At 39.9% G+C, this 14,754-nt stretch overlaps 1 protein-coding gene across 3 annotated transcripts in view; it reads left to right on the plus strand.

The window, feature by feature from the left end:
• The window catches only part of LOC137431521 (villin-1), a 148,650-nt gene that overhangs the window by 113,977 nt on the left and 19,919 nt on the right, over positions 1–14,754 (plus strand). For all 3 annotated transcript variants that reach the window (XM_078768891.1, XM_068122908.2, XM_068122910.2), the window contains 4 exons: positions 703–847; positions 4,261–4,449; positions 13,513–13,581; positions 13,960–14,154. In XM_078768891.1, coding sequence (XP_078625017.1) covers positions 703–847; positions 4,261–4,449; positions 13,513–13,581; positions 13,960–14,154 — 598 coding nt within the window. The remainder of the gene's footprint in view (positions 1–702; positions 848–4,260; positions 4,450–13,512; positions 13,582–13,959; positions 14,155–14,754) is intronic.

Raw genomic sequence — 14,754 nt, forward strand, 5'->3', positions numbered from 1 at the left:
GATGTTCTAATCATTTGCACCTGAGCTAGTGCACCTGATTCTAATTTTAGGTATTTGAAGTAGTGAAAAAATGTAGGGGTGTACTTACTTTTTCCACATGCGAAATTTGCATTTATGTTTATTTAAATTATACACTGGACTACAAAATGTCAATGTTTCATGATATTTGTTATATTATATCACCTTTATCTATCAATATTGTTGAAATGAAGATCAAATAGCTGTATGTTGAAATATGTTGAAAAAGTCAAAACTTTACATGGGGTGTACTTACTTTTTCACGTGACTGTACATATATACATACGTACATACATACATACATACATACATACACTCAATGACGGGTGATGGGATAGAATGGCATTTGATAGGACTCGAGGGCAATGGAATAATCTGATGACTAAGGGAATAAGTGGAGACAACACCAAAAAAACATTGGCATGATGATTTGTCCTCAAGCACTGCCCATAAAATGCCAGCATGGCAAACACTTTGACAAAAGTGTACTTTTGACTGGGCTGAATGGAATAAAATGCAGTAGTAATTTGGAGTTTGTGCAAATAGTTGAGACAGAGATGATAGGAAATTTATTTCTCTCTTTTCAGCAGAAGGTTACAGGTTAAAGCAAATATTTCAGATGCAGAAATAAAAAGGGTAAAATATAGCATGCTTATTATTAAATCAGTAAATTTTATATTACAGCTTACAAGAAGAGAAGCCAAAAATGGAGCCACGACTGTTCGAGTGCTCCACACAAACGGGCCGCTTCTTTGTGACTGAAGTGACAGACTTCACCCAGGATGACCTGGATGAAGATGATGTTATGCTGCTTGACACTTGGGATGAGGCAAGTGCTCGGAGCAGTTAGAAGCATATCTGTTTTTCTTAATTCTTAAAATTGGCTGTAAAAAAAATTATTGTCTTCTCTTCTTCCAATGTTCTCTTAAAATTCCTGTCAATTGAGGTGGCCGTACAACATATTTTCTGCAAACTCGTAAAAAAAAAGAAAATGTTTTCTGTCTTGCTGCTGCTTTTTGTATGATTCTTCTTCACTTGTTTGCAGCACGTTACTGCTGGTAGCACCAATTCTAGGGATGCAGCAATGCCCCCTGTAGGTTTGAGTCAGAATTTGGAATTTGTTTAGGGTCTGATGCTAACTTGCCAATAATGTCTCTTCATCAAAAGACACAGTGGGATATTTACCATCCACCATTTAATGCTACTTCCAATATATGAACGAGTAGTCGATGAATGAGAAATATTTAATCAAATTTTGAAAACTAAAAAGCATCTGAAAATGCATTGCCCATCCGCGTCCACTTTGTATTCAGACTTATTTTTCTTCTTTGTGCTAAACTTGATGAAAACATCTAATAAAATACAACAAATTGATGATTTTAAGCCACCCTGACCTTATGACCTCAAAAGCAACATTCTTCAGTGACCCAATATGCAAACCTTGCTCAAATTTGAAGTCAATCACATGAAAAGTAATGATTTTATCCAACCTTGACCTTTGACCTTTTGACTTTAAAAAAACAATCAACTTCCAGCTTTTGATTGGTGAACCAATTGAGTGACCCAATATGCAAATTCTTCGAACTTAATGTTAATCAGATGAAAATTGGTGATTTTATGCAACCTTGACCTTTGAACTTTTGATTAAAAAACAAATTAAAAAAACCAATTTGCTTCTAGCTTTTGATTGGTGAACCAGTTCAGTGACCTAATATGCAAATTCTTAAAATTTCAGGTCAATTGGTTGAAAATTGTCAATTTTAAGTGATGCTAACCTTTGACCTTTTGACCAAATTATTAATTTATCTTCTCCGTATTCTCATCATAAAGCTACGTCAAAAGGTTGTTGACTAAGCTCAAATGGTAAAAAATTTCAGGTCAATTGGATGAAAATAGATGATTTTAGGTGATGCTCACCTATGACCTTTTGACAAAATCATTATTTTGCCTTCTTCATATTCTCATAATAAAGCTATGTTGAAAATTTGATGACGAAACTTAAATGGTAAAAAAGTTCGACAGACTGAAGTGATTGCAAAACCCCATCTCCTGTCAATATAAATGAAGTTAGTCCAATGCTGAAGTAAAAAAAACACATTAACATCAATAAGCAATATCACTATCAACTAGAAGGTACTCTGGAGAGAGCATAGAAGGTACTCCGCCAGGCTGAACAGTTTACATTTTGTATCCCGCTGATGGGCCGGATCTGGATCCGACATGAACCCAAATCTAATCGGCTTGTTCTTGTCACCAATCCAACCCATCCCCTTAGTTTTGTTATAAGTCGTCCACAACTTTTTGAAATACCATACTACATATTGTTTTTGATCCTATCACTTAATGGTGAAGAATCACTTGACATTTAAATAACCCTCGTATCCGGATCCGCATTCGGATCTTCAACAAAATGGAATTGATTTGTCCTTGTCACATACCCATCCTGTTCACCAAGTTTCGTCAGAATCCCTTCATAAGTTTTTGAGATATCCTGCAGACAGGGGTGAAAACATAGCCTCCATCCACCTTTGGTGGCAGAGTTAGATATCAATGACAATAAAGTCAAATCACGTCGGTAAAGATACTGTTCGCAACGAAATGAAAACAAGATATGACCTGAGAAAATATTTTCCTCCATAATTATATGCCATCAAGTTAATCTGACATTAATCACCCAAGCTGCATTAATCTTTTCCTGCATTTATCATTTATCAAGTTGGTCTGAATGGATAAATAAACACCAAAGACCATAAACATAAATAATTAGGGGCAGAGAAAATAAAAGAATATTAGAGGGGATTAACTCGGGAATAATTTAGCAGCTAAGTTGGCACCATGCTATCAATTCATTGACAGGGAATTAGGATTAGCTACACGGTCTGGACTGATGTTGCCTGAGACCGGATGCGGAGGACCGTGGTCTGCCTTTTGAGGACCCTTGGTTTATTTAGTTATTGAAAAGATTCAAATGTTTAATATCTTGAGTTGTGTAGTGATGCCAGCAAGGTCCGCCGAATAATTGATTGGGTTGTGTTGTCTTCCTTTTTTGTTGATGACTATTATCCATAAGGAACATTTGAGGCTCAGAATGTTTTTTCTTCCAATTCTTAACCTACATAAGAAAGACAACACCAGCATTGCAGAGATGCTTCAAGATGGTGTTGGCACTTATCCTACAAGGTCTCGGCCTCTAGGGAGTGCCTTTGTTGTACACTGGGCAGTTTGAAACTGATTGCATAAATGGGTCATGCGAATGTATCGGTTCTGAGCGGGAGTCATTATCCTTGGACGTCCACTTCTTGGCCTATCTCTTGTTAATCAAGTGGGTTGATAACGTCTTCTGAGGTCATAAACAGTTCCTCTTCTCATGTTAAAGAGTCTTACAACATGGCTAATGGAAGACCCAGCCTGAAGGTGTCCAATGATTTGATTCCTCTCATTTTCTCACAGAAATGGAATTGCAATAGATCGTTAAATAATTTAATTGGTGTGTTTTTTGGATGATCCACATGCTTGCATCTCAGACTGTTTCAAATTTGCTCAGAATGGCGCGTGTCACCTCAAAAAACCTAAGTGTGCATGAGTTGCACATGCTAACGATTATCACATGAGGCAATTATGTTACGTGGAGACTTGCAATCAGGTGTTCTTCACATCCCTCGTGCCAAAAAGGGGTTTTGAATGAATGCTGGAACAGTCCTTCAACATTTACATTGTCATTAATGCTTCATGTTTGGTTTTATAGCGGAGAGTGTGCATTACTCTTTAACCAAAAACATCATGGATATGTCGTTTATGGCGATTTATGCATTGGTTATCTTGCTTTACCATAGGGCTTTGCCTCTATTGCTCTCATGCAAATGCATAATGTTTGTCTTTTATGTTAAATGCTTCTTAAAGCCATGAAAGTGTAAATAGTAGGAGTCTTCAGCAGACATAAACCTTTGTTATCCTGCTCTTTTTAACTCCAAATCATATTGGCTCTCAAAAGCTCATGAGTCAGTTATGCATGTGCACTCTCTCTATTGCGAAGAAATTGCAACATATGTTAATTGCAATGCACAATATTTATATTACATAATTCCACGAGCCCAAACTTTCACTTAGTTTATAGTATGATGGAACTTGTTTTTGCCTTTGCTACAGAGAGGTTATTGGAATGAGGTAAAATTGCACCATTTTTAATACCTAATATGTAAATGACAAATTATGGTGTGTTGAAAACTTTGGATTGTGATGCAGGTTCTTATTTGGATCGGAAACGGAGCGAGTGAGGTTGAGAAAAAAGATTCGGTAATAACCGCTGAGGAATATCTGCGTACACATCCAAGCAAGCGTGATGTCAACACACCCATCATAATTGTGAAGCAAGGGTTTGAACCTCCAACCTTCACTGGCTGGTTCCTCGCTTGGGATTCCTTCAAGTGGAGTGTACGTAACTCACCTCTTTTGCATTTTTGTTGTAATCTGCAGGTACTTTTGGGTGATTAAAGTTCTGCTTTTAAGATACTGTGCTCAAGATACTGTTCCTCTGAATTCAAACATTGCTGGAAATGTTTCGCAACTGCTATATTTTTTTCGCTAAATAAGGCAACAACACAAAAAACATGGAGATTAGGAGGTGTATACTTTATTACACAATATATTTAAATTAATAATCAACTGTTGGTCCAAAATCTAAATATCGCAAAAAGAACAGACATTGCCGAAGCTTTTTGTCTTGCACACACAAGAATATTAGCTCTTATACGAGCCTCAACTAAGTATACACTACCGGTCAAAAGTTTTAGAACACCTAAATTTTCCAGTTTTTATTGAAATTTACGCAGTTTAATGAAGACTGAAATTACTCTGAAATTAAGCATAGAACAAATAAACAATTGGAGATTTAAAAAAAGAAATCATAGAATCATTTTGTTTAACAAAATTTAATTTTAATTTTTGACTCAGCAAAGTAGCCACCTTTTGCAGATTGCTTTGTAGGGTGCACTTGTAGGTTGCTTTGCTTTCATCCTTCTGTTCAGTTCATCCCAAACCAGCTCGATGGGGTTTAAGTCTGGAGACTGTGCTGGCCATGATTTGAAGCCTCGCATGATTTGAAGATTTCTCGCATGATTTGAAGTCTACCGTCTTGTTCTTTTCCTCGAAGGTAGTTTTGACATAGCCTGGGGGTGTGTTTAGGGTCATTATCTTGCTGTAGGATGAACACCTGACCAACAAGGCGTATACCAGAGGGTATGGCATGGCGCTGCAAAATGCTGTGGTAGCCCTTTTGGTTCAGGGTGCCAGTCACTCTGTGCAAGTCGCCGACTCTGGATCCAGCAAAAGAGCCCCAGACCATCACGCTTCCTCCTCCATGTTTGACAGTTGGTGTCACACACTGAGGAACCATCCTTTCGCCTACTCGACGGCATACAAAAGCCCTGCGTGATGAACCAAAGATTTCAAATTTTGATTCATCGGTCCATAAGACCTTCTTCCAGTCTTCAGTAGTCCACTGGCGGTGCTTCATGACCCAGGCAAGCCTCTTTTTCTTATTTTGCCATCTTAGCAATGGCTTTCTTACTGTCACTCGACCTGTCAAACCTGCAGCTCGAAGTCTTCTCTTCACAGTTGAAACTGAGACTTGCTCACTTCGATCAGTGTTAAGCTGTGCTTGAAGCTGTTGTCCTGTGAGTCACCTATCACGCAAGCTGTTGACTCTCAAAAACTTGTCTTCTGATTCTGTTGTGGCTTTGGGTCTGCCAGACCTCTTCCTGTCAGAGTTTCCTCCAGTTTCCAATATACTACTTCCTGCAGTGCAATATTGTCCAAATAATGCTTCAGAGGGTGTAATAACAGTCTGTTCCAATACTGCTTTCATACAGATTGTAATCAGGTAATCAGCAGAGGTTTGGACACCTGTAGGAATTGTTTGCATCAACTTTCAAGGCTTACAGAAGAACCGATTGGAACATAAGAAGAGCAGCAGACATTTGCAGGGAAGTTTGTCATAGCCAAGTCGAGAAGAGAAGATGCTCCATTGACCGAGATCCGGGTCGGGAAATTGACAGATTGTGTCAGTCCCAATGAGACGCAGAAGTCCTTTGCTGAGATGCCATGGCTGGTGAGAGAGGCACTGTTGCGGATGTGTCACTTCCGCCTTTGTTGTTATTATATACTGTTAGGATTTTTAGTTTCACGTAATATTGCTGTTAAGATTTTTGTGTGGTATGGAGATGGCTTCAGTAAAAGGTTGAAATAAATGTTTGTGAAGGAGAAAGGAAGACGCGGCAAAGAGGCCGGAAGAGGAGAGAGGATGAGCTTGAAAGAGGCAGAGATGGCCATGAGAGAGATACAGCCGTGAATTGCATCGAGGCTGCGAGCGGACTTTTTTTTATTGTGGTCGCGAATGAGTTGAGGCTTCCCGTGAAAGAGATTGCCCGTGACATCGTCGTATATTGCGATTGCAATTAAACCTGCGTCTCAGGTTTTATTACCAAGCGTGAGTTATTGTTGGAGAAAAATCGAGCGCCTCCATTACAGGCTGATACGCCATTTTGTCCTCAGAGAATGTCCACATGGTGCATCTTGTTTTGTAGTTTTGATTTCTCCCGGTGTGTACCCCGGTTTAGAATAGGTACACCGTATCCCTGCGCATCGTTAGAGGCGACTAAGGGTTGGCGTCAGGAAGGGCATCCGGCCGTAAAAACATTGCCTCAAACAGGGAACCATGATTGTCATGGGGCCCGCAAGGCTAACCCCCGCTCCAGTGGGGAGAAATGGCCTTAAAACGATCATTCATTCATTTCATTCAACTTTCAAGGCTTAATTTACTTACATTGCTGCAGAACAGCTGTAAGTTGTTAACCCATTACTTGTTCCCTGAAGAAGGCCTTTTTTTTTTACAATATAACTGTGCAATTTACATTATTTTCCCGTTTTTGCTAACCTATACTTTTTTTTTTTTAACCTCGAGCAGTTTACTGTTTACCTTTGTACCATTTCAGGTTATTCACTGGACATTAAACTGCGTAAATTTCAAGAAAAAACGTAAAAATTGAGGTGTTCTAAAACTTTTGATCGGTAGTGTACAAAAACAAAATATCAGAAATGGAGGCTCAAAAAAATGTATGCTCAGACTTGGTTCCTGATGGTTCTTGGGATCAGACTCTGACTCGTATTATTATCTTCGCCAGAGGAGAGGATATTGCATTTGGGTCCGTTTGTTTGTTTGTCTGTCTCTTTGTTCACACATAATTTGCTAACGTAGACTACAATTTTTATGCGTAATCTTTTTTCAACGCAGTGCCTATATAAAGTATGTGCAATTAGAAAGTGAGTACGTTTATAAATTACGTACTATAAAACCACACAAAACAAGTCCCGGAAAGGGTATGCAATCTTTGATTGCTCGTTCTAGCTGTTCATGTAAAAACGCGAAATTAATCTTCCTCGTCATTTTGCACAATAAATGTGCAATAAATAAATAATGTACAATAAATCCACTCCATGTGGCAATTTAATACTTTTTAGATTAACACACTCAATCCACCACCCAACACCATGCCCACAAATGCACAATACTCAACGGAACCTCCATAAATCATGCAACTTACATGTCACCACATTAAACCCGAATGAACAGGCAACCATATTTGTTCCCCGGATAATAAAGAAGAACAAATACACACACATCTACTCACCGCCATACTGACAATGCTAGGTCACAGAAAAGTGAGAGTGCAGAGTAGGCCACCGATCATGTGATTGGCATTTTGCTTAATGTCAGCATTGAAAAAGTATTGTCAAGTCCATGACCAATGAAAACCAGCCTTGGACGGATAGCAGGTCAGTCTTTACTTCGAGGCGAGCAAGCCGAAAATTTGCGGCGCTTTTTGGTGCGCGCGGGGACAAAATGCATTTGGGTGCTTACCTGTACGGAGCCACATGGGCTTATTCCCGAAACCCACAGAACAGAGAAACACGACACAACAAATGAAATGCAACACAATAATGGTTTAATGAAAATAAATGCAATACGAAAATGGTGAAATGAAAGGTGAGGTAAAACTAAATCCTAATTTTGAGGCGTCTCCACTCAGACACGAAAACAGATAAGGGGAAAGAGAAAATAAAATAAATGCTTTCTTTTAGTTGGCCAGTACTCAGCTTTGCATCTCAAAATGTGTCTGGGAGCCTGATGGTCGCGGCAATCCTAGCAGCCGCCCGCGCGGGAAATGCTCCAACAAATGGTGCCAAAAATTCCCAGGTGTGAGCAAGCAGACAGCCGGCCCCTCCTCGCCTCCACCATCAAGCGAGATGCAGCTCTCTTCCCCCGAAAAGTACCACACTCAAACGACTCCCCCTCCTTCGACGATTCAAATGATCCAAACCTCCGAAAGCTCCCCTCCAAAAGCGCACAAACTCTAGCCGCAGCTGAGAGTCAGAGACAAAGACAAACGCCTCCACCAAAAGCCAGAGAGAGAGAGAGATTCTTCCTCTTCCAGCCAAAAACACCGAGAGTCCACACGGGCTCCGAAAGTTCTCCTCATGATCGCACCTTGGAAAAAAGCGACCGCCCGAGACGAAAGCCAGAACAAGAGAGAGACCAATTCTTCTTCCCCCTCTCCACAATCACACACGAGCCAGGAACAGCCAAGCGAGAGCCTGAGCAATTCTTCTTCTTTCTCCTCTCCACGATCACACACGAGCCATGAACAGCCAAGCCAAGGACAAAGAGCGACTGCCTGATCAGAGAGAGAGAGAGAGAGAGAGACAGAGACAGAGAGAGAGAGACAGAGACAGAGACAGACAGACAGCCGGACACTTCCTCCTCCGTTCTCGAAGTCTCTCAATGACGTCACCCTGACCAATCATGCACTTCGTGGGCGGGGCCTCACGGCCCTCTTGACCACCCACTGATTCTCCGCCTCTACTGGGCGGGGCCTTTTCCTTTAGTCGGTTGGTGGGGCAGGGTTTAGCCCCATTGGGAATGTTTGGGTTTCTGTCGGCATTTATGCCGGTGGTTGTGGTTTAATGGACAGTGGTTGTTATTGTTGTTGTTGCAATTATAAAGATGTGGGTTTTCATGGCCAGCTTGTTATAATTGTAAGAACACACATTGGAAAAAAATCACAGGAGGCAATCACATACTGGGAGAAACTAATGTTTTTAGTTTAGAAACCCTATATAGTTAACACACGCTCCATCCCCTCCGCGTGAAGACACGTAAACAATCTTAAGCTCAGTTTTTCTACTTAAATACATCGAGATGGGCTTCCTACTCGCACGCAGTCCATGCGTTGATTACCTCGACGTACAAAGCATTTACTTCTGAAATTTGCAGCCGATTTCGTCCATTGGATGATCTACACGATTCTATATCCACTATGGGTATGTCATCCCTTAGCCCCCACAAACGTAATAGTATTTCTCAGTTGGCTCCTCACGGGTGCCCCACATCTGGCAAATAAAATATATTTACTTCTTCATGCAGCTGTATGAATCAAATTGGCGCCCCTTTATATGAACTTTTCTTTAACATTACTTGGTTACTCCTCAGAACACAAGGGAAGACCAGCATGCACATGAGATTTTTTGAATGTCCCTTCTTTTCTAGAATTTGCCACATGGCACATACCATATAAAGGGGCTTTTTCTGCCACTGGCATCTTCCCAAGAATGTCCCTTCTATTCTTCAGTTTGCCACATGGCACATCTTACTATAATTCACCAAATGTCCGTCTGTCCGTTCGAAGGTACCGCAAAAAAGGCTGAACCGATCGCAACAATATTTTGGGTGGGTATTCCTGGGGCCCCTGGGAGTAAAATAGGCTATATTGTTTTTCCAAGTTTTCCAATTTTCAAATTTTCCAGTTTTTCCAAACACGATGGAATAATATTTACCGATATGAACAGTGATGTGGCTTTTGTTGAAATTCTACAAATACTGTTTCGATTTTGATGAGAATTACGAACCTGCAGCGAATCCAGAAGTGGACAGATGCCGGCAATGCGCGGGTTTGATAATATCAAAATACAACCGTCCTTCATTCGTAATGTTAAATCGTTAAATGTTAACCGTGTTAATCGTTTTGTTAAAGTATCAATTGATGATTGGAATTGAGTGAATACAATTACGATTTTGAATTCGTAATTGCATTCACCGAACCGTACGAAACTTCACATCAGGATTTAAATATTTGTTTGTCACGAATGTTGTTAAAAGTTTATTTTTTATATTAATGTTATTACTCCCGCTAGGGAGTAATGCATTCGATCGTGTGTGCATGTGCGTATGTGTGTTCGTATGTTGATGTGTTTGTGAACAAGATATCTGGAAAAGTTCTGAACGGATTTGGATGAAAGTTGGTGGGATGATTCCCCTTTGGGATAAGGAATAATTGATTTGTTTTTGGTGAAGCTCAGGATATTATTCCGGATCCAGGAATTTTTTGAAGGATTTTTTAACCATTGGAAGATAGGGCTCAGCAGCGGCCACCCACGGTGGGAGTATGCGCTCTACTGAGTGGCGTTCTAGTTTAATTTGTGATTGGAGTTATGCTGTTTGGAATGAAAAAAGAGATATCGAGTTCAAGTGAATGACGGAATGCCTTGATGGTTTCTACTTTCTAAACGTGAATTTGCGGATCACCATATGCAGATTTGCCATTGACTGGGTATGGAACACACGTACCCGTTTGTTTGCGAACGGGTACGTTTTTCGTGGAAGTCCTTCACGAACTTGCTGTCCATGTCTGATGTGTGACTGAAGGTGCTACAGTAATGTGGAATTGATTGGGTTCATGCTTTAGCATTCGCCGTTTCTGCATTGTCTGTTTGCTTCAGGCCTCCCACCCGTGCTTAGCACGGGTACCTCACTAGTAACATATAAAGGGGCCTTTTGTATGCCCCTGGAAATTTTCCCAAGAATATATATATATATATATATATATATATATATATATATATATATATACACACATATATATTTATTTATATATAATTTTAAAGCAAAATCTATGGCATTTAGGTGGAATTTGTTAGCAAATCTTATGGCTCTTAGGTGGAATTTGTTTTGAAAGCCATTAATTAGACCTGATGTATATTCCAAGTTTCAGCTAGTCTGAATGTCTTTAAGCATTTGAGACACGAGATATGCTTTGGCCTTTGAAATATGAGCGCCAACAAATCTTGGGCGGATGGACTGACAGACACCGACGTGAATTCGACGTTTTTTCTTAATAAAACTGAAGTATGCGGAAACGGATGTCGCTGAAATTTGGAATGTATTACCTCGACGTACAAAGCATTTACTTCTGAAACTTGCAGCCGATTTCGTCCAGCAGAAGCTGAGAAACGAATTTTCAGAATTGAAACACAAAACGAAACCCTATGTTAAAGTTGCATATAGAGAAACGATCCCAGATAAAGGGAGGGGTGTTTTGCGCCTCCCTTGATTTCATTTTTGAATTTGTGGCATCATTTCATCGAGCTAATTATGTTCATTTTTTAAAGTTTCTTTTGCATTACACCATTTGATTTTGTTCTTGCAAATAACTTCAATGCAGGAGGATGCCATTATTAAGCGCATAAAGCCTGTGCAAAGGTTGACAACCTATTTTTCTTTGTCCTTGCTCTAACATTTCCAAATTCTCAGCGTCAAGCAAGGAATCCGCACCTACCACTTTTTAAGTCATGGCTGTGGTCGGGTTTGAACCACCAACCTCCCAGCGTATGTTCTGTCCATTACAGCTTGTGCCACCGAGTCTGGTAGCAATAAATCATTAACCATTCAAGTATTTAATCATTTGATGCATTAATTCCTAGATTCATTAAGCGATGAACATCTAATGCCTGTAAACAGAACTCTCATCGAATGACATTTGATCTTAAGAATTGCCTGACACTTGCTCAGAATTTTATACTGTAGTTGATGAATGATGACACGCGGTCGATGACGTATCCGCAACTCTTAGGTGGAAGAGTGTTCTTGTGTAGGCACAGGTCACCAACATATATAATGCCGATTAAAAGCAAGATTTATTTAGAAGTCACATCGGTTTTTTTTCTTTTTCAATATTCTACATTAGTTCTTACAACATTTTCCTTTGAAATGTTCAGCTTGATCTTTATGTTTTTATTACTTTTGTTATTAAAATTTGGTAGTTTTATAACTTCCTCAGTTCTATAAATGTACCATCTATCTATAATTCCAGTCATCTCTGTGTGTATGTATGTATGTATGTATGTATGTATGTATGTCTGTATGTCTGTGACCGCTGTTTCTCGACAACCACGGGTCCGATATACTTTAAACTTGCCAGGTATATTGCTGGGGACCCGAGGATGTGCCTTTTCAAGGTTTCATATTAATCGGACAAGTAGTTACCGAGCTATGTCCAAAAAACGATTCAACCAATCAGAGAGCAGCGAGCTATCACGTGTGCCGAACGTGCCGAACAGACTCTGCCTCGGACGGCACATTTGAGAGCGTATTCATTTATTTCACGTTGGAAAACTATGTTGGCATTCAACTATGTTTTAAAACTAATTAAAACTAATTTGCGATTCTTTCGCTTTCCTGCGCGTTTGTGCACGCTATGGCGATTTCTTTACCAAACTCCGCAAGCCGTTCGCTTTGGACCAAACCATTTCATGTAAATAGAGGGGGGGGGGGGGATTGTCACCGTACTCGCAAGCCGTTCGCTTTGGACCAAACCATTTCATGTAAATAGAGGGGGGGGATTGTCACCGTACTCGCAAGCCGTTCGCTTTGGACCAAACCATTTCATGTAAATAGAGGGGGGGGGGATATAATTTTAGATATAGATATAGTACGGGCATGCCCTAGTATACTGAAATGGCAAATATATACTATCCAGTTCTAAAATATGCTTTAAACACCATGGTAACTATGGGGGCAATCACAAGATACTTGAGACTACATGGGAATAAAAGCAAAGGTAGGTGGGAGATTTTTCTGTGAGAATGAAATTTGTTAGCCTTCTCTGATGCCATCAAGCAGCTTGACAGCTTCCTATGTTAACAGTTTCACCACAGGATTCAGGGTACCAGGCTTGGGAGGAGGGAAATGATTACTGCACATGAGATGGAAAGAATTTGTGCAAGAGTCAAAGAGCAGGTTGTTGTGAGGGTATTCCAAAATGGAGACAAAGCGCAGAGGAGGTGGAGGATTGCAAAGGGTCTTTTTAAGAGCAGTGATCTAAGGCTCATGGTGGAGCTTGTATACAAATCTCTTGTTGGACCAATCATTAGGAGATAACAGTCTATTTTAACAAATTATAAGGATATGGGTAGACACTGAACAAATTAACACAACATGTGAAATGTGATGCTGAGATGCCAGCATCATGAGCCCTGCACTCATGTGGGATCATTAAAAGGCCAATCCTACTATATAAGCTCAACTTGAAGGTAACGTAGCCCATTTTATTTCTTTTAAAATGTCTTTGTTCTTAAAAACCGTTTTTATTTTTATTATTGTCTCAGGGCGACCATTTATATGAAGTAAGGAGAGCAGAGTTTGGAGAAGGTGATGCTGCCAAAGAAATTACAGAGGTGAGAGTATCTGATGATACAAAATAAAGTCTATTTTATTTAACAATCATATATTCCTTCTCTATAAACAATTCCACCATATATTCATAACGGTCACCACATTTTCTAGCTTTCTTTCTCCCTAACAAGTATACCTATTTTATACTTTGTACTGTCATTTCTGAACTTGCCTATACAATCTTTTGTTTCTCTTATAAAACCCAACATCGATCCTCTACCCATGAACTTTTCGTATTCTATCATCTCGTGATTTCCTACAACATACTATTTCATTTTACCTCGAGACGAAACCTGTCATGACATTGTATAGGAGCTTCTTCTAAAAATGCACGTGTCAGTTTCATTAAGAGTAACAGCCTCATTCTTTTCCTCCTCTAGGATCTCGATAACTACAGGCAGCACAACTCCAGTCACCATTCGGCAAGCATACCCAAACCTGTCACAAGAACGCCTAAGTCCCCTGGACCATTTGGTGGTGGAAACATGATGAATTTACCAATTTTCCCACTCTACAATTTACTGAACAAGTCTGCAGATGAGCTTCCTGAGGGAGTGGATGCCACTTGCAAAGAGGTGGGTCCCCACATTTCGCAAATCAAATCTTGCATCAATAATAAGCAGGATCTATTATTTCTCACTAAAAGGGCAGTTCACATGCTTATCAGTTTGCTGGCAGGAAGTCGTCGTGGCTACCCTGACACATGCCGGTATTCAGTATAAGCCCTATATTTTAACTGAGCATCACGGGGCAAGAGAATGTGCTTAAGAAATCATCAATGGAATATTTTGATAATCGAGGAATCTGATTTTCCCCAAAAATACCAATTCGTGCCTTCAACTGCCAGACTTAAAATCCTGCCGACATTATGATTGCTTTGAGCTACCACAACACCAATATGATGTGACATCATGAAATAGACACCAGTAAAGCTGGTCCATTGGATACACCTCTTGCTAGTGCTTACGGAATAGGGGCATGAGTACCAAGCATTTAATCATTGGTAAAATCATCGGTTGAACCAAGCAAAAATCTCATTTTAGGTAGTACACCAGAAGAATTGTGAGGCAGTCTACAAAGACAGTGTTGAAACTTCGTGGCAAGCAGCACATTTTGTGTTCTGGCATACTTTATGCTCGTAAATCTATAGGTATTCTTTTCAACTAAATATTGTC

The sequence above is a fragment of the Myxine glutinosa genome, unplaced genomic scaffold, assembly GCF_964187855.1.
Source record: "Myxine glutinosa unplaced genomic scaffold, kmMyxGlut1.1 SCAFFOLD_667, whole genome shotgun sequence".
Lineage (NCBI taxonomy): Eukaryota > Metazoa > Chordata > Myxini > Myxiniformes > Myxinidae > Myxine > Myxine glutinosa.